The sequence below is a fragment of the Chinchilla lanigera genome, unplaced genomic scaffold (genome assembly GCF_000276665.1).
Source record: "Chinchilla lanigera isolate Chin_1 unplaced genomic scaffold, ChiLan1.0 scaffold00141, whole genome shotgun sequence".
Taxonomy (NCBI): domain Eukaryota; kingdom Metazoa; phylum Chordata; class Mammalia; order Rodentia; family Chinchillidae; genus Chinchilla; species Chinchilla lanigera.
Window position 1 is genome coordinate 79139 of NW_004955542.1, and position 20240 is coordinate 99378.

Here is a 20240-nt window from a genome sequence, read left to right on the forward strand (position 1 = left end):
ACTGGAAACACTGTCATATTCATACAGAATGTTTGGCTTCCAGGACCCCAGCCTTACAGTTAGAGAATCAAAGTCATCCCTCAGTGTTACCAGGTTTGGGGTGCTAGAGCCTCTTAAAGGTGGTTTCCAGGTTCTTTCTCTCCCCAACAAAACACTGGCCAAGAGAAGTAAAAGCAGTAGCAAGCTTTTACATTTATTAAAAGAAGGAAAAGAAACAGGCTCTGCAGAGTGAATTTGGCCAAGTAAAAGTAGGAAAGAAGTATACCCTGCAAGCCGGGCATGGTGGCACTTGCCTCAGGAGGCTGAGGCAGGAGAATCACTGAGAGTTTGAGACCAGCCTGGGCTATAAAGTGAGCTCAAGTCCAGCCTGAACTGCAAGATCCTGTCTCCAAAAGACAAAAAAAAAAGAAAAAAGAAAAAGAAGTACACCCTCCAGCGTGAGGGTGGACCACTGTGAAGGAACACAGTAATAAGTGCTCAGTGGCAACTGTCCTCTTTGTAACTCCCACTCCTGAGGCTGGCATCAGGTCTCAACCATCCTATCAGAAACCTGCTCGGGCTCTTGGGAAAAGTCCATGTACAGGGCTTTGGGAACTGTTCTGCATCCCTGGCCTGGGATTTTGTAATTAACAGGTTAGATCTACTTTCCCACCTAGTCTTAGCCAAGCCCTAGCCTCCTGCCTCACAGGCAGGCCCCAGAGCTCACAAGACCATAGGTGGGCTCTCAGGTCAGCCTCAGTGTGGCTTGCTACCTGTAAAAGGCTTCCAAATCCAAGGTTACTACAGCGGTAGCTCGATTCACAAACTTAATTTGTTCTATTATTGCAGAGAATATGGTCACGGTCATGTTCATCACCTGATGTGGAGGTCCAGAACAGAAGCAAAATTTTGCCAAGTGCTGCTGTTTGGGAGCTGAATTGTTCCCCAAAAAAGCGTTCCTGAACTGAGGTCTACTGTATAGGGTAAATCTGTTTTTCTTTAGTTGCCTCTGATAAAGATTGCGACTATAGAGACAATAGTTGTTAAAGAAAAGCTGTTATGGTTTAGATCTAAAATGTCCTCCAAAGCCTCACATGATCACAGGTAGGGCTTTCAAAAGGTGGTTGGATAAGGGGGCTCTGTACTCATCAGTGAGTCCAGCCAAGGATGAGTTCACAGCTGAATGTGCTGTGAGGAGGTGGGGCCTGCTTAGAGTGGTCACTGGGAGTGACCTGCAAGGGTGTGTTCTTGTCCCTGTCTCCCTCTTCTCTCTCTGCTTCTTGGCTGCATGGGGTAAGCCGCTGTCTTCTGCCAGGCCCTTTAGCTATGATATTTCTGCCTTGGAACCACCAGCCATGAACTGACTCCTCTGAAACCAGGTACCAGGTAACCCTCTCCATCCAGTGGAGGCTCCAGGTGTTTGGGCCCAGTAATGAGAAAGCTGATTAGTGCAAACCATAATACACCTGTCATTTGATCATGGCTCTGTGCATTGCTTTCAAGGTTTTTATCATCTACCTATAGACTGGGTTGGGTCCCAAAGTCTTCCAGGATCCCTCAATCAGTGAAATTCTTAAGAGCAGGAACTGTCCTTCCTAAAGCCCATAAGCAGAAGCTGCACAACTTGACATACACTTCAGGGAACAAGTCATGGGCTGCACAGAAAGTCACCGTACTTCCCAGTGCCATGACTGGAGAAGTTGAAACTGCAAATCTGGATGAGAAACTGACATCAGAATAAGAGTGCAGATTATGATGAGACTCTTGCTCTCTCGACACTTCTCTCACTGATGCCCATCTGCAGCACATGCCCATGCTGTGGTTAAAGCCCTATAGTCAACAGATGCTACAGGCAACAAAGATAGGCTCTGACCTATGGGACCCTTTATCTACCAGGTGGCCAGCAACACCGCTAATGCAAGTTTTTGTCTGAAGTATAACCATGGGCCTTTTTTATAACACTCTCTTACTTCAACATAGTCATGTGCTCTCAAATGATAAAAGTACTCTAGATTGGCCTGAGGACATAGTTCAGTAAAACAGCACTTACCTAGCATCTGTGAAGTCCTGCATTCAATCCCCAGCACCATAACGAAAACAACAAAGTAGTTAGTAGTTGATCAGTATTGCATAGCTGTAATCCCAGTTACTCAAGAGGCTGAGGCAGCAAGATTATGAATTCATGGCCAGCCTATGGAACCTAATAAGGCTGTTTTAAAATAAAACAATAAAACCAAAAGGGCTAAGTTTGTAGCTCAGTGGTATGGCACTTGCTTATCTTGTGCAAGACCCTGGGTTCCACCCCAAGCAACACACACACACACACACACACACACACACATACCCTCTATCTATTGGTTAAATAAGAAAATATCTGTGCATTGCTAGTATACATGCTACATCTGAATAAATCCCCCTGAGGAAACTGAGACCCAATTGTGTACAGGACAGGTCCAGTGATGACAGCAGTTGTCACCCACTTCCTCTTGGTCATTTGATTTAGGCAGTCACTTTAAGCCTAGGTTCTTAGTTCTAAACTATTATGCAAACTTGACTTGTTTTGCTCTTGTTGGTTTTGCTTCCCTTTTTAAACCCTGTACCAGTTGCGTATCGGAATTACACAGAGGTACAACTCTTCATGAAATAATGCTGGTGCCAGTGCTTCGAGATGATACTGTCACCACAGAACAGACAGAATGAATAGTGGATGTAACAAACAACGGACTCCAGGCAAACAGCCAAGAACCACTCTTTCCCGACATCCTTGTTGCTCAAATGTGGCTAAAAGGGTTTGGATACTGACACCTAGCAGCCACTAGTTTGCCCCACAGTGAGACCAAAAGAAGCCAACAACAGGCACAAGTCCATCCTAGCAATAAGGGACAACCAAACCTAACTACAAGGTGGCTTATCAGCAATGTTTTCAAAGAAATGGTCTTGATGGAAAGGGGGAAATAGGAAAGCTGTCAGGATCAAGACAGAATCACTCCTGCCAGCCCTGACATAAATAAATAAAGCAGGGAGGTTCTCAAGGAGGGGCACTCACAGACGATTGCTTGACCATGACTATCAACAACCTCAACTCCCAACCCTGAAAAATGCCTGACTTGTTGATGGCTTTTTTCAGCTTGGAGATTTCACATAAGGATCTGTATTCCCAGCTTCTCTCTAAAAAGTCAGGAGACTTGTATCTTACGCTGCCTCCCCTGCCACGGGGCACTGTGCTCTGCACAGGTGTCCTGGATATGCCATCCCTCCATTGTGCCTCACAATCCTGCCCAGCCTCCACCCACCTCCGCCAGTCACCCCACAGTCCACGGCCATGTCAGGACCCTGGCCTCACTCGAGGATTCACCCCACTGGTGTAAAGTGTTGAGAGCCGCAGAAGGTGGAAAGTAATTACATGTGCAGGACGAAGCCAGAACAAGAACACGGGAGCTCCAAGAACATGGGAGCTCCCCAAAGCATGTAAACAAGCCATTGTAGCTTGTTAACTGATTGCTGGACAGCAAGATGAAAATTAACCAACCCCTTGGTATAAATAAACGCTCTATTGTTCTTGAGTAGTTTCCCTTCTCCGATGACAGAGAGGACCTCCACCTGATCCCAGCTTTTGTCTCTTGTCCATTTTTTTCTCATTCTTGCTGCTGTTCCTTCCCGGGATACAGCAAGAACCCAATGGATCCCGACACAGAAGGAACACTTTCCTTCACTGGTCCATCCTTAATGGGCTGCAGCCTGCGATCTAGAACTGAGTCCAACCAACCTCTCAGGGCACTGGCCCTTGGGCTGGCCCTGATCCCACCACCATCACAGAGGAGGATTGAAAATGCCCCCAAGAAAAGGAGTTTAAGTCACATTCCATGTCCCCAGTTTTATTGACTCCACAGTACAGCAGCATTTTAAACACTCCTGCCTAATGGATAATTTGAACAGATGGTTTCCAGAATTCTCTACCACAAACAACAGGCTTTTGTACATTGTAGTAAAGAGCCCCAAATTTACCTCCAAAATGATGATAACAGTTTAAATCCCACCAACCTGGAAGGAAAAACAAGGCGACATTAAAATGCCATTGTTACTTCAACTGTACAGCTGCTGTGCAGCCGGGAGCAGCGCTGCACATGTGGCTAGGCACAGGCAGGGCTGTGGGCACAGTGGCCACTGCCCGTCCCCTCCTCACAGTCACCTGCTCTGTTTATGGGCCACGGTGCTTCCCTACTCTGGGTTCTCACACCCACCCACGCTCTCTGAGGGAGCGGCAGACCTCGCCTAGTGCTCACACGGGAACTTGTGCTGAGAAGCTCATCTCTCCTCAGCGTGTGGCAATTTTCCCCATTCTTGGCTTGACTGAGATTCCTCCCTCTCATCTTTTCCCTTGGCGAGGATTCCCATTATTTGTCCATGGGCTCATCTCGGATATGACTTCCACCCCTACGTCCCCCAGGGATTTTCCCCCACACCTTCCTCTGGGCTGAGCCAGGTGACCCTATGCATAGTGTGAGGTCCTTGGCTCTCGGCAAGCGCCCATCTTCTTCACTGTCTCTATTCGGGTTTGGTTTGAAGTCATTGTATCCATGTTCAAATATTCTCTCCTATTCTCAAATTCACTGTAACATCTCTAATTGTACTGGAAAGGTTCTTAAACTGTCCCAGGGGCTCCTTGTTCTGATTGCTTGGACATCCCCCCTTTCTGTGAAATGCTGATTCCCCTGAAAAACAGGGACCACCTGGACATGCCCCACCCACAGCAGGTATGTGGGGGATGCGGGGTCTTACGGGCTGAGGCCCTGGATGACAGAAGGAACCCCCTCCCAGGCAAACAGGCTCTGGCTGAGCCTCTGGGCTCTGCATGTGAGTGCCTACATTTCCTGGGTGCTCCAGGTACCCCACTTTTCCCAGGGTAGGTGTGTGACCCCACTTTACCCATGGGCTCCAGGCAGCAGGGACCTTGTCCTTGTCCTGCGAGGCAGGGGCTTCAGGTCCTCTTTGTGGATAATCAAGGAAAGGGACCCCTCCTCCAACACGGTCTCTAGACAACCAAGGCCAAGCAGACCATTCCCAGCTTCCTGGTCTTATGAGGTGTCCTCTTGCCCGCACTCCTCAGGCCAGTGGTAGAGGGGAATGTGGAGCCCCTTCAACCTGGGCTCGAGCTGAACCCTTTGTCGTGGGAGCAGCTTGGCGTTGTCTCTCAAGCTCAACCGTTCTCAGAAACAAACCGCTCACCATGCTGCCAACCCCAGGCCCAGCTCTGAGGGAGGTCACAGGCTCATCCCCGGGAACCAGTGCCACTTCGGGGCAAGGAAGTTCAATGAGCTGCTCTGAGGTTCTTTGGGACCGCAGCCCAGTCTGCCTCGGTTGGGGAGGGCACGGGTCTCCTGGAAGGACTCCTCACCTCGGGCCGTGTGGACTGTGCCCTGAGTGTGTCGGCCTGAGGGTCTGCAGCTCTCCCTCTTGCAGTGGTGGCCTGGGTCTCCAGGAAAGGCTGCAGAGGGGCGGCGCCTGAGGGCTCTAGTGCTCCAGGAAGGGTATCCTTTTGGGGGGCTTCTGGGGGAACTGCAGCGAGTAGAGGCGGGCCATGTACTGGACCTCAGGCGTCACCATCCTCTGGCACAGCTGCAGCGTGGCTTTGTCCAAGCCCGGTCGCAGGACATAGCCCAGGATGTCTGCGTCACCGGACTGGTAGGGGCGCAGCTGCGGGTCTGCAATGCTCGCCCCGCTGCGAGGCAGCCGGTCCTGCAGACACAGGGTCTGGAGCTTCTGGCGGCGCGCGCGCAGCTGCTCCACCTCGGCACGCAGGCGGCGCGGGCCCAGCTCAGCGCGTACGCGCGCCCAGAAGGTGCGGTTGAAATGCAGGTACAGGCGCCAGTCCAGCGCGCTCCAGCTCAAAGCGCGCTCCCGGCCCAGGGGCGACAGGCGCGCCACGCTGCGCGGGCTGCGCGCGTTCAGCCGGAAGGCGACCACGTCGTCCAGCCGCCAGCGCAGGCGGCGCCGCAGCAGCACCATGGACTCATCGAAGTGCTCGGCGATGAGCACCAGCTGGAAGCGCCGCTCCACCTCCGCCAGGCGCGCGCGCACGTAGGCGTCCTCGGCCGGCGCGTCGCCGTCAAAGCCCAGGTCAAACCACATACTGTTGCGCGCGTACGCGTTCCTCAGCCCCGCACTGGCATTGTAGAAGCGGTGCGGCGCCTGCAAGAAGGCGTCCAGGCTGCTCGCGGCGCGGAAAGCGGGTGCAAAGTCCTTGTAGTAGGTGAAGGAGGACTCGAGCTGGGTGACCGGGTGCCGCAGGATGGAGAAGTAGAAGGTGCCCTTGGGCATGACCTTCTGCACCTGCTGAGACAGAGCGGGAGGTGCTGCGGGCTCGCGGAGGTGACAGCGTGGGAACACAGAGCCTGCCCTCCTGACACCCGCGTGCCCAGGGGCCACCAGCCAGCCAGCCGCTCTGCCACAGGGAGGCCAGGCGCGCCCCGCCACCCGTCTGCTGGCCAGCCTGCTTCCTGTGTGGGGTCTGGGTTCCCCTCTCTCTCCTGTGCCCCATGCGGATCCCCGTGTCACCCACTGGAGCAACAAGCCAGGAGACAGCTGGGCCACTTGTGTCCTCCAGCACGGGCACATGCCGCCCTCTCGCCATTGCCTCTGCCCACCCGGCCCTAGCCAGTCCAGGCCACCGTGTTGCCCACCACCCAGAAGACCTGTGTTCTGGGCTGCACCAGTGTTGAGCCACACCTTTCTCCACCCTCACGCACAGTTCCTCTGGGAAGGAAAATCAGGGGCGCCTCTGGGAGGAGCTGGGCCCTCAGCAGAGACCCAAATGCCCTAGAGGGACTTGTGTGAGGCCCATCCTCACCAGAGTGCTGTGCACCATGATCCAGAGCAGAAAGGGCTGCAGGCAAAGGAACTGGAGGGGGCTGTAGGTGCCAGGCAGACAACCGAAGGCTGCTGGATCTCATTCCAAGAGCAACTGCAAGCCCCTTGCAGCTTGGGGCTCAGAACCCTGCTCAGTTTTCTGGACTCTGTCCCCACTCCCCACCTCACCCCACCCCCGTAGTCCCCACCTTCCCCAGCCCTAGGGCCCCACCTCAGGCAGGTTGAACCGCAGGTGGTTGCACATGATGTTGAATTGTCGGGGAGGCCCAGGGTGAGGCCCAGCCTGCAGGGCGCCCTCCACATATCTCGCCACGAAGAGCCAGGGATAACCCAGGTGGATGTTGGGACCCGAAGGCAGCGCCACGGACAGGTTGTGCATCTCAGCAAAGCGGTAGAGTATGTTGAGCACTGTGCTGCTAGCTGTTTTGTGCGTCTTGAGGAACATGATGTTGGTGACAGGTGGCCCCTGCACCTCAGCCCTGAGCTGGCTGGAGGGAGGACCCAGGAAGGCTCAGCCCTGGCAGCGTGCCCTCCACAGAACCCCGCCCTGACGGCCCTCGTGTCCACACCCTCAACCTCAGTCCCCAACCCTAGCCCCATCACTGTGACCCTTGTCTGCAGCCCCTTTCACCCTGTAGCCAGGGGACCCACTGCAACAGAAGAGTTCCCACCCAGGCTGTAGGCTCAGCACTAACTCAAGCACCCCTCACCCTTGCAGCCTGCTTCCTGGCATTCAGGGTACCTGTGTAGCACTGGCCCAGTGACATCAGCCACACACCCATCATTCCCTGGCTGACCCCAAACCTTCACCCTGGGACAAAGAAGGGCCCTAAAGTAAAACCAGCCTGACACAGGGCCAGAGGGGGCAGGTGCTAGGCCCTCCCTGCCCTAGTGCCCAGAGGGCAGGGTCCAGAGCCCTTCACTGAGCTGGGAACCAGCGGATGGATAGAGACTCGTGCAGAGTTGGGGCTTCTTGCCAGAAGCTGTACCACCAGTTGGGGAAGATTACTGGGGGTACACAGGCAGTAAGAGGGCACAGATGTGACCTTCACCCTCCCAGACTCCACCCTGGGGGCCAGGCCACCTCTTCAGGGGGCCCTGGACACTAATAGATCCCCACAGGAAGGCCTCTTGGCCTCTCCGTGAGGGGAGACAGAAACTCAGTGGGGACATGTGACCTGCCACGGGCTGCCAGCAGGTGCCAGTGCCCCAGGGTGGGCAGGATGAGGTCCACACCCCCAAAGCCATGCCACCAGAGTTGCTGAGTTGGAGAATCTTCCTGGGACCCCACAGGGACCCCACAATGGACTCACGGCTGGAACAGCTTGACATGCACATGCAGGAGGCCAACCAGCAGGAGCACAGCCAGCATCAAAAGTAGGATGGTCCGGAGGGACCTATGGGTGGAGCTCAGTGTCACGAAGGCCCACACAGCCCTCCCTCACCCCGGCCCTCTCCCTGTCACACCAACACACCCCAGGTTCAGGCTCAGCCCACTCTGCCCAGGACTAGCAGCACAAGGAACAAGGGCCAGCTGGACAGGCAGAGACACAGGCCAAGGAAAAGCATGAAGGCCCTGGACATCATAACTGCACAGAATGCCAAAACCCACCATAGGGCAACAACTGATAGACAGCATGTGGGAGTGGCCCTGGGAGGTCACAGGGGCTGGAGGAAGTCACAGTATTGAACCCAGTGGAGGATTGGCATCCTGCCAAGGGACACAGTTTGTGTCTTCTCCTACTTCACCCTATCCCAGAAGGACACAGGTGCTAGCCTGACCCTAACCCTGCTAGCAGCTGGCTGACTGACAGTGGACAGAAGGAAGTGTCAGACAGAGTGGGGCACACACAGCTACCCAGGATAGGGAAGCAGCAAGCGGGGGGGAGGGGTGAGTACCTTGCTGACTAGGACAGGGCCTCACATTCCTAATGCAAGGGGCTTGCATTTAGGCAAAAGTCCCACAGAAGATTCCTGATCTGGGTGCTGGTGTGCTCCTGGGCCTTCTCGAGCCAGAGCTGGGCGATGAGTGTGGGAGAGTCACCCACAAGGCCACAGCTTTATCAGTTCCCTCCTGTCCCATCTGCTCTCCTGTCTTCCATATCAAGAAGGCAGGTCTCAAAAATGTAGGAGATGGTAGGATGAGGAGGTCCATAAGTGCATGCAGGACAGGTCAGAACCCCAGTGCAGCACCCCCATCCCACCCTGCAAGGCTCTCCTCTAGCCACACTTCCATCCTGCAGGCCTGACCCCTCACCTCCACACTTACCCCAAGTCCTCCAGACACAGCTCCAAGCAGCCTGGAGGAGGCCCCCTGAGCCATGGTGAACCCAAGGGGCCTTTGTGGGCATCACAACTGCAGTGGACAAAAGCTCTGTGGACACTCAGGTCCAAGACTGGCAGGGACAAATGGAGAAGAGCAAGTGGCCAGCGGTGACAGTCAGGGTCCCTACTGGAGGTGCCACCTCTGAGTGAGAGGGGATGGCTCCTCTCCACCCCTACAGGGCCACCCTGAGTCAGGTCCCAAGTCACTGAGGGGCCATGGCTGTTGGACAGTAGCTCCTGGGAAGGTACCTGTAGAGCCTGTACCTGAGAGGGACAGGGTGTTTCAAAGCCTCATATAGTTAGGGTTTAATCCACCTGATAAGAGCTCTGCGGGACTTACCTGTCATTTACTTGGTCCTCACTTTGTTCCACATAAAGCCCTGCCTCAAACATGCACACTGTTACCGCCCAGCTCAGGCTCATTAAACCCAACACACACTGGCCACCAGTACCCCATCAAGAGCCACCCCCACAAAAAAAAACCAAAAGATTAGGGCCGGGGATATAGCTCAGCAGCACAAGCGCCTGCCTGGCAAGTGCAAGGTCCTGAGTTCAATTCCCTCTACCAAAAAAAAAAAAAAAAAAAAAAACAAAAAAAAAAAAAAAAAAAAAAAAAAGAGCCAACCCAGGCAGGAGCAATCCTGAGACCCCATATCCGGGCAGACATGGAGGATGTGCCCAGCTGGCCACCTGGCCCTATTCCAGCCACACACACCACCCTGCAAACCCATTTCCTGCCTGAGGAGGAGATACAAGAGCCACAACCCAGAGCCCTGCCCACTGCCATGGCCAGCCTGGTCTGCTCTCGTCTATAGAAGGACAAACACAATGTTTAAATTCTTAAAAATAAATAGCAATTCCTGGGTGCAAAAATGGAAAGAAAGTCTCCCTATAGAACATAGACTTAAGCATCTCTTGACTGTGAATCCTCCCTTAAGACAGAGATGAACCTCTTGAACATTTAACAAGCTTGCAGCCACTATCCTGACTCTGAACAGCAGGCAGGAAGGTGACCAGCTGACACTTGGCTGGCTCTCAGTGCAAGCGGCTTCCTGCTGTAAAGACAGCAGACATTTCAGACTTTTCTTTTTTTTTTTTGTGGTGCCAGGAATCAAACTCAGGACCTTGCACTTGCCAGGCAGGTGCTGTAACTGCTGAGCTAGCAGACTCCCTGGCCTAGCAGACATTTCTTCTCCATGGTAAGGCCAAGAAGCTCACACAGGGGGCTGCTCAGCCTCCCGGAGGACCCAGGATGAACTTAAGTGGTGCTGTTCAGCTTCCTACCTGGGCACTGTGGCTGCCCTTCTTGGGAGCATGGGTGTCATGGGCCCACTTGCCAGGCCTTCTGAGTTCCCCTGCATGGCCACTGTGCCAATCCAGACAACCCCATGCCCTCATCCATTTTCACCCTGAGAGGGAATTACCATTTATTCTAAAATTTTAAATTTGTATTGCCTCCATCAAAGAAGGCCCAGCCCAGCCAGCCAGCAGAGGTGGCAGCCCCCTGACATGCACTGAAGCCCTCAGCCCACCGTGGCCTCCAGGACCTGTGGCTTGTCCAAAATGACTCGCAGGGAATGCTCAGCTCTATCTGCCTACTGGTGTTGAGGGGCAGCTGCCACAGCCATTTCTACCCTACAGCCCCTTCCTCGCAGTGAGCAGCCAGTGCAGGGGACAAAGATGCTGGCCCAGGACCTACAACCCTACCCATCCTGGAGCTTCTCATAGCCTGCCAGGCCGAGAGGCACAGGAGGAGTAGAAGCCCTGCTGCTCACAGGAAAGAAGCCCCCATGCCGGTCGGGGTGCTCACGCTGTCTCCCCAGTTCTGTTGGATGCCCTGCCTGAGCCCTAGCCTAGGCTCTAAGGAGAGACAGCCATCCAGGCATCCCCAGCTGATCCATCCCCAGTGGTTACCACAACACAGCAGCAGGCAGCTCAAGCCTCCACACACAGGCTCCCAGAGGACCCACTCAGGGCCACCCAGGACCCAGAGCCTGCACCCCTGGCCAGTAACTAAGGAGAGGTGGACGGCCCTATCTCAGGGACTGCCTGAGTCACATCAAAGATCTACAGGGGTGGGGGTGGAACTGGTGGTTCCACAGACATCTAGAATGTTCTGTCTGAGCACCTCTTTCTAGATCTTTCTTTCAGTAGGGGTTTAGCCACTAAAGGATGGGAAAACCAGGCACTTCCTGGGCTCTGTGGCCCTACTATGGGCTCTGCACCACATACCTTTCCCCACGAGGACCTTGCACCCCAGGGCATGGGGTCACCTAGCTCTGAACACAAACCACTGACAGGTGGGGTGACATCCCAGGACATGCCAGCATACCACCCTCTTGGGGACAGGTCACCAGGCTCCATGGACACACGGTGACTCCTATAGTCAGAGTTGCTCCCCTCCTAGGCCCAATAGCAGGTGAGAACCTGATCTGTCTGGGAGACGCTGACCTCTCAGTGTGGGCTCTCCCGAGCAGGAAGGTAGCCTCTGCCCTCCAAGGGGCTCTTCTAGGCCCCTATCCCACCTAGACATGGCCACCACTATGGGTACCAGCAAGCTGGCCAGGCTTCCATACTCTACTACACAGCCCCAAAGCCACAGTGCATCCCAGGGCCACAGAGCTCTGTCCCTTGGTGAGACTCCAGAAAGGCAGGTTTCAGGATGCCCCACTGCCACAGGCTGGGGTCCTAGGCAGAAAGAGAGCCTACTGGGGATGCCTCCAAGCTGAGGTCACCATGACCTGCTGGTGGCTGAGAGTTTGTGCCTGAGGCATCACAGCCAGGAGCCCTGGCAGGCAGGGCCCTGATCGGCACTTTGGAGCCTAGGGGAATCCGGGCATAGGGCCTGTGCCCCCTGGTATCCTTCCTAGCAGACTGGATTTACTGAAGTCAGTGAACAGAACTGGACCCCACACAGACAGGTGGTCCCTCATGTCCACTCCAGGCAACTCCTCCAACTGCCCAGGGCTACAGATGCCCCTGCCTGACTTGAGGCCCACCCTATCCATGTGTCCCCACAGCTATCACTCCTTGCTTACTAACTGACCAAATGCCCTGGGCCTAGAGCCAAGCCTCCTGCATGTGCAGAGTTCCGGGAAAGTGGACAGGGGCTCACTGGCCAGTGCTGTGCAGGGCCAGGAAATGACTCAGCATAGCTGGGAGGTGGAGGCACCTTGCACTGAGCCCCATGAGCTCCAGGAGCCCAGGGCACCCAGAGCCGCCAAGGCCAAAGACATTCTTATCAGGATATAAACTCCAGCAGCCACTGCAGGCATCCTACAGCAGCAAGGCCAGGATCCCAGACCAGTGTCCAGGGCTCCCCAGAGCACCCCACCCCCTCAGGCTGCACAAGAGCTTGGACCTTTCTCAGGAAAGGCCACACCTGGCTGCAGGAGGCCCAGCTGCCCACTACCATTACTGCTACCGAGGTAAAAACAAGATATGGCAGCAGCCTCCTGGGTGTGGGGGGCAGGGACCAAAGGCCCTGAGCTGGAGGGGATCTAGGTACCCCAGGCAAGTAGCCTCCACAAGTCACAACAGCAAAATTGGCTACAGTCAGGATATAGGCAGAGGTGGAGACTCTTCCCTACAGGAACCCCGAAAACACCACAGCAAGGTAGACTGCAAGGTATCTAAAGACCACACCTGCCTCCCTCCAGCCTGGACAGAAAGAAAACCCAACTTTCCCTGTTCCTGGGGGAGGTACACACCATCGGTTACCCCTAGAAGTGGGAACAGGCACCCTAACCCCTCCAGGCCCCATTCCCTGTTCCCAAACATCCTAAAATGCACAGAAGTGTGAGGGACTCTAGCCCCAGACTGTCCTCTTAAGCACAGGTCTAGCCTTGGGACAGAGACCCTGCCCAGACCCCAGGCCACCTGAACCCCATGGGTCCCTGGGCCCCAGGTACCCACAACAACCCAAGCCCAGGAAGGACAGGGAAGGGTTTCTCTGCCATCTGAAATGAAACCAAAAGAGGCCAAATTTAAAGAAGACTTAGAGTTAAAATCCCAATCCAAGCAGACTTCCAAGACATATCCTCCTTTCCCAGCTTCTCAGGACTCCCAGGGAGCAAAGCACCTTGGTCCACTGTCACCCTGCACCCCACCTCACCTCTGAGAGCTGCCCAGCAGGGACAGCATGCTGGCTTGGGACGCTAGCAGTGCCACTGGCAGGCGAGGTCTGAGAGCCCCAGGTCTCACCACCCAGGCTGCCCCAGTTCTCGGCTGCCAGGGGCGGGGCAGAGGCACCAGGTGGGGTGTGACCATGATGGTCAAATGTCATCTTACATCCTAAGAAACCCACCTGCTGGCTCAGATGTGGGCCACACCCTCACCCCTCACCTCAAAGGGCTTAACTGTTCCATTCTTAGGAAGGGCTGGGCCGCTTCCTGGGCTGGAATGGGAGGCTAGGCTCCTCACTGGGCCTCTTCTCCATCCCCAGGCAGGCCATGGCAGGTGGGCCAGGTATCAAGAAGGACCAGACCCATCTCACCCACCCACCCACCCTCGGATCCATCCATCCATGGACATGCCCTGGTGGGTACGGAAAGACCGGCAAAGCTCCCTTCCCACAGCTGAAAGGAGATGCAGGGTCCTCATCTCTGTGCACTGCAGCCAGGGGTCAGCTGCAGAGCTGACAGTTGCTGGACAAATGAGGAAGGGACAGGCCCAAATCCAGGTGTTTCCGCTGCTTTAAAAAAAATTTTTTTTTTTTGTCTTTTTGAGACAGGGTCTCACTATGCAGTTCAGGCTAGCCTCAAACTTACTTGGTAGCCCAGGCTGCCCTCGAATTCGTGATCCTCCTGCCTCAGCTCCAGGTTCTGACTCTGCCATTGTGCCTGACACTAACAGACTCGTCTTAAAGGCCTGGATAATGCAGTTCTTTGCTCTTGTATTTTCTTGGTGATCTGGAATCATGCTGTGTAACTAGACACTTCCGCATGCCCTCCTGGTCGCTGTCCTCGGTGGGGTGACAACACCCAGCTTCCGGCACATCCACCATCTGTGACGTTCAGGCTCCTTTCATCTGGTTGTCGTCCAGGGGCTAACCAGGTCTCCCACATGCTCACTGTCACACGCAAAGTGCCCTGTGGCTGCTGCAAGTGGCCTAGAAGCAAAGACTTTGAGAAGACAATTTCCGGTATTTCATGTTATCTTTACAAGGTTTTTGGTTACTTAGGAATATTGAGTCTTAAAAGAGTTATATATTTGAGTCTAGGTTGTTTTGTTTTTTAACATCTATTTGCTTTAAGTCTTTTAATCCCTTTATAGCCCTATAAAGTAATTACTTCTAACTCTGCTTAAATGATTAACTATTTTATTCCACAGCTATTTGTGACCATAATTTAGACTATCTGTTTTAACCTTTCAACGTCTGGCAGACTTCCTTGAGCTCAGAGTTCTAGATTTAACCTCTTTGTACTTTGAAGTCTTCTGGTTGGCCCTGGAGACCCAGGTCAAAGGACGTGGCCTCACCTTGCAGAGACGGTGACTAATTAGGCTTATTTGGTATGTTGGATTATTCAGGAAACATCAGATAATAAATTGATGCTCAATCTTTAAGGTATACATGCATGGACACAAGTGTCTGATGGCCTGGTATGGTGCTATCACCCATCCCTGTTATCCTGAAACGCTGGATGCAATACAAATAACTTACAAGCCGGGCATGGGGGCACACACCTGTAATCTCAGCACTTAGGAGGCTGAGGCAGGAGGATCACTGTGAGTTCAAGGCCAGCCTGGGCTACAAAGTGAGTTCAAGGCATGCTTGAACTGTATAGTGAGACCCAGTCCCAAAAAAAAAAAAAAAAACAAAACAATTTCTTTGTCAATTGCTGAACTCCTATTGACATTTTAATCATTCCAAGTTGATGTTTTTCTGGTACTGGGAATTGAATGCAGGACTTTGCATAAACTGGGCAAGCACTCGAGTACTGAACTGTATCAGCCCTTTTTATTTTTGTTTTGAGAGAGTGTTTCCCTAAATTGTCCAGGCTGGCCTCAAACGTGCCATCTTCCTGCCTCAGCCTCCTTTTGGTTTCTTGAGTTACTGTCTTCCCCAGCTGCTACCTCAGCTGGGTGGGGCTGTGGCCTGCATACCCTCTGAATCCTGCTCCAGGTCACAGCACTGCCTTCCTCTAGCTGGCAGGACACTTGTCTCTGAGCCTCACTGTTCCTGGGCTGCCTGACACTGGGCCACCACTCTACACTGCAAAGTCCCCTCCCACCTGTCCTCAGCAGCACAGAGCACTGGCTCATACCTTCTGCCCAGGTCCCACACATTGCTCAGAATCCAGGAACCAAGACTTCAACTTGGGAAGGAGACACTGGTTTCAGGCCCTCACGGAGAATGCCTGTCTGAACCATGCACTGGCTGAGGTATGGGAGTTGCTTAGGGGACATATGATGGACACTCTTGTTTCTGGCTGAGCCTGTGTGCTGGGCAGCCTCCCAAGTAGTTGGAATTACAGTTATGCATCACTTTGCCCAGCTTCAAATCTTTGTCATTCAGTCTGATTCTTCTCTGGAAGGATTTGCACTCAGGTTTGTAGAAAAGACGCTACCAAGCACTCTTGGATAGATCGATGACAATCTTAAGATCAAGGGACTAAGCAGAAATTCCTAGAATGTCAATGAAGAAACAGATAGGCTTGTGAAGTCCCTAACAAAGATCAATCAACAAGGAGGTTGTGGGTGAAGCCTACTAGTAGAGCACTTGCCTAGCATGCATGAGGCCTGGGTTTGATCCCTAGCACCATAAAAGAAAAAGGAAAAACAGAGAATTCAAACAAGAAATAATTATAGGAAACTGAACTAATAAATTTATGGGATATTTATACATATGATATATGAAGATATATATTTTTCTCCCTCTTTGGCTCCTCCTAAATTCAAAACCTATTTATGAGTATTTTTATTTTTATGGCACCATAAAGATTTGAATAAACTGAACGAGAATTTGCTCTTTCTAACAGGCTACAACTGGAAACACTAGCATATTTATACAGAATGTCTGGCTTCCAGGACTCCAGCCTTACAGTTAGAGAATCAAAGTCATCCCTCCTGCCCAGCACACAGGCTCAGCCAGAAACAAAAGAGTGTCCATCATATGTCCCCTAAGCAACTCCCATACCTCAGCCAGTGCATGGTTCAGACAGGCATTCTCCGTGAGGGCCTGAAACCAGTGTCTCCTTCCCAAGTTGAAGTCTTGGTTCCTGGATTCTGAGCAATGTGTGGGACCTGGGCAGAAGGTATGAGCCAGTGCTCTGTGCTGCTGAGGACAGGTGGGAGGGGACTTTGCAGTGTAGAGTGGTGGCCCAGTGTCAGGCAGCCCAGGAACAGTGAGGCTCAGAGACAAGTGTCCTGCCAGCTAGAGGAAGGCAGTGCTGTGACCTGGAGCAGGATTCAGAGGGTATGCAGGCCACAGCCCCACCCAGCTGAGGTAGCAGCTGGGGAAGACAGTAACTCAAGAAACCAAAATATGTAGTTTGTGGGACAGGCCCATGTGCCTCTACCTACCAAGGACACAAGGACTTCTGGCCAGCCCTGAAGCCCCCAGCTGCTCAGAATGAAGGACGGTCCCACATGCACAGCTCTGGTCTTGGCCAGCCCATCCTGGGTGCCAGGCGCAGCCAGGCCAGAGGTAAGGAGGAGAGGAGAGTGCCAGGAGGCCAGCAGAGCCCAAGATTCCCCGTTCTCAGCCAGCATTACCAGGCTGGCCAGGGGCAAACCTAGCACCATTGCGGGGAAGGGATCAGAGCAGAATAGAGGCCAGTTCTTGGTTTCTGGGTATCAGGTGTGAGGTCTAGGGTGCAGAGGAGCCTCCCATTCTTGAGCAGGAGCAGACTGGCCATAGGCAGGCTAGCAGGACCCGCAGCAGAGGCACCTCTGGCCAGGGACCTTGCAGTGCATTCATGCCAGGTGGAGTCAGTCAGCTCCCATGCCACTCACCTTCTACCACACTAAGAGCCTAGCCTAGGCTCCTCATGGCCCCCACCCCAGGCCTCTGCTCTCTGCTCTCCTGACAGTAGCAGATCCTCCCAGTCAGGCTGAACCCACCTCACCACCACCAATCCCCAAGTCTTGGGCCCTACATTCCATCACACACTATCCCCAGGGGCCCAAGGCCACAGAAACTCAAAGGTGGCTCTGGGCACCTACACTCTGCCCACAAGCAGATGGGCACCACTTGACTCCTAGGTGGTGGTCCCACCCAAACTATCTGTACACCTGCTGGACAGGGGCAGTCAGTAGAGGGTCACCCAGAGTGCACACAGCTGGCACAATAGGAACACACAGTGGAGAGAGATACCCAGGGTGGTCAGGGCTGGCAGTAATAGGGACCCTCAGGGTGGATGGGATCAATGGGTTTGGGGACACCCCAGGTAGATGGGGTTAGCGGGGATGAGTGGCTATAGCCCAGGAGACATGGCAGGTCAGGAGCGAGAGGTTGAGTGCACACGTGCCTGTGGGCACCAAGCAGGCCATCCCCACAGCTGGACCACATGTGAAGGCACCTGGAGGCTCCACCTTCTCTGTGTCCCACCAAGTGTTTGTCTGGAAACTTTGTGCTCTCATGCAGGGCAAGCAGAACTGAGGAGTGGGGCAGAGCAAGGTGTCCATGAGCAAGGACTCTGTCCCCTGAGCCTTCATGGGACCCCTGCACCAGGGGCCTGGGTGAGTGGGATGGGAATGGGCAGAGGTGATGTCAGGCATCTGACACACAGACCCTGGCTCCAGAACAGTCACCAGGAACTGCCATCTGGGGCCTCACCTGGGAAGATGCTATGGCCACCTTTGTGCTGCTCAGGCTGTGGTCCCAGGAAGAGTGGTAGACGGGGCACTCAGGGTAGGAGGGCTCCTCCAAGATGGCCTCAACCCTGAGCCAAGGCCACACACCTCAAAGGCAGGGGCCCTGCAGGGGGCACAGCCTCCTGGCCTCAGGGGCCCTGGTGGGCAGTAATGGGAGGGATCCAGGCCAAGGGCAGGGTCACCTGGTGTCATGGCCAGGCGCAGCAAGGCAGGACCCCAGAAGCCCAGCACAGTGGACAGCACAGACCTCTGGTCCACTGCTATCAACATCCTGGATCCCAACCCAAGTGGTCCTGCCTGCAGGACACGAGCTCTCCTGGAGGACACTGCAGCCCTGGTGTCCCTCATTGCTGGAGACCATAGGGACAGAGCTTCTGATCACCCCACCACCACCAGGGCTGAGACCACATCTGTACCCTCCCTTCTCTCTGGGGTGCTGAAGTCTGGCTACAACTTACTCACCTGAGACCACCCTCCCACACACTGAGTTCTGCAATGTGAGGTCTCACACTGCAGGGCTTAGTCTGGAGATGAAATCGTAATCCACACACAAAGGCAGCTCCTGCCTCCTCAACGCAGGCCACCCTCACCCTCCACAAGGCTCACCCTGGACAAAACCTGTTCCTCTCTGCTAACTGGGACCACAGGACTTGCCAACACCTGGGGCTAGAGCTTCTGATGCTGGGGACCCCACCCCACATCACAGCAAGGTCCAGACACCCACATCCACAGCTCCCAGGGGTTGTCTGTGAGGTAAGGCAGGGACTCCCAGTGTTTTCCAGGTGGTCTCTATCCTTGGGACCTTTACTGTGTATCACCAAAAGGTCCAGAGAGACAAGTCCTCCAATCAAAACGTGGTTTTGTCATTTTCCCAATGAGTCTAACAGGATTTTCTCAATGTGTGAAAACTAACATCCTCCCTGTCACAGGTGAGCTACAGTTAATATCAAAGTGGCGGCGAGCACCAGGTTCCCTGTCCCGCTCGGCCATACCTGCCAGGCTACATTTCACTGCATGTTACGGATATCACTGACTTCATGATGCAACTTCAGCACAAAAAAGTGGGAGGGGTCCTGGAAGTGCCCCTCCCCAGCCATGGGTGACAGAAGTGAGCCAGTAAGTGGTAGGGACAGCAGAGGAGATGGCAGCCGCTTGGGCCCATGAGCTCCAAGAATCTGTGCCATGGTCAGCAGGGCAAGGGCATGGTGCTTTCAAACCCACATGCAGGCCCCACACCAGGCTCTTGGGAGGTCCTGCTTCCCAGGGTCTAGCACACTAAGACAGGACTCATCCTCTATCCTAAGCAGGAGCCCACATCGGGCATCAGCATCCTCCCAGGGCCCCAGGACTCACCCAACTGTCATGGCAGGTGACAGACCACAACAGTGTGGAGACCATGGCTGAGGACAAATTTAAGAATAGAGGGCCCCACCCAGAGCTGGCTGGACAAGGGGTTGTGCAGGTAACATTGGTCTGAAAACCCCACAAGCTGTCCCTGGCTATGCTGCCCATGCTCTGCCCACCCAGGACTGTGGCCAGGGCAGAGCTAGCAGAGAAGAGGGGAAGGGAACATCTCCCCCAAGGGAGTCAGAACTGAGAGCATCCACAGCCAACCTTTAAGCACATGCACGTAGCCAGACTTTGTGTCAGGGCCTGTCCCGTGCACACATGCCATAGGGCTGCTGCAGAAATCTGGTCAGGGACAGGGGACAGTAGCTGGGCCCACAGAGAACTGAGCCAGCTCCAGGCTGGCAAAGTGGAGGGGCCCCACGATCTAGCAGCACAGGGGCTTAAAACTGACCCCTGACCTACAACCTATGCCCTGACACTGCTAGAGCATTGAGCACTCCAGGAAAACACTCACCTCCAGGGCCTGGGGATTTAGCTCAGTGGCACAGCGCCTGCCTGGCAAGCACAAGGTCGTGAGTTCGATTCCCAGTACCAGAAAAAAACCACTATCCTCCATCAGGACATGGCCCACCCATAGCCAGAGGACACTAGCAGCAGGTGGCCTCAAGGGATGGCAGGTAAAGCCTCAGGTCCCCCTGCAGGCCACTGTGAGGGCCACACAAGCCACCCTACCAGCTGGCCTCTGCCATTCCGCCACCAGGAACTTAACTCTGAGGGGACAGGGATGGGGACAGCCAGTCCTGACAGCACCACTGACCCCTAACACTGGTGTATTGGGAATATGACAGCAGGTGCCTCACAGCTCCCCTCGGCGAGTATCCAGTCACAGGAACATAGAGAGG

At 54.2% G+C, this 20240-nt stretch overlaps 1 protein-coding gene across 5 annotated transcripts; it reads right to left on the reverse strand.

Moving 5' to 3' along the window:
• Positions 1-3833: 3833 nt before the first annotated feature.
• Positions 3834-14903, reverse strand: Gal3st2 (galactose-3-O-sulfotransferase 2). Of its 5 annotated transcripts, XR_001232163.1 has the most exons (5): positions 13286-13934; positions 8160-8243; positions 7058-7334; positions 4906-6312; positions 3834-4020 (listed from the first exon to the last, which is right to left on the reverse strand). XR_001232163.1 is itself a non-coding variant. In XM_013508082.1 (4 exons), the coding sequence occupies exons 2-4, from the start codon at positions 8216-8218 to the stop codon at positions 5491-5493; spliced, it is 1158 nt and encodes a 385-aa protein (XP_013363536.1). In that variant the 5' UTR covers positions 8219-8243; positions 13941-14903; the 3' UTR covers positions 3834-5490. The 5 variants fall into 5 exon arrangements, 4 of the variants coding, with proteins under 4 accessions (XP_013363536.1, XP_005411165.1, XP_013363534.1 ...); XM_013508082.1 differs by lacking the exon at positions 13286-13934 and adding an exon at positions 13941-14903 and having other exon boundaries at positions 3834-6312; XM_005411108.2 differs by having other exon boundaries at positions 3834-6309.
• Positions 14904-20240: the final 5337 nt, after the last annotated feature.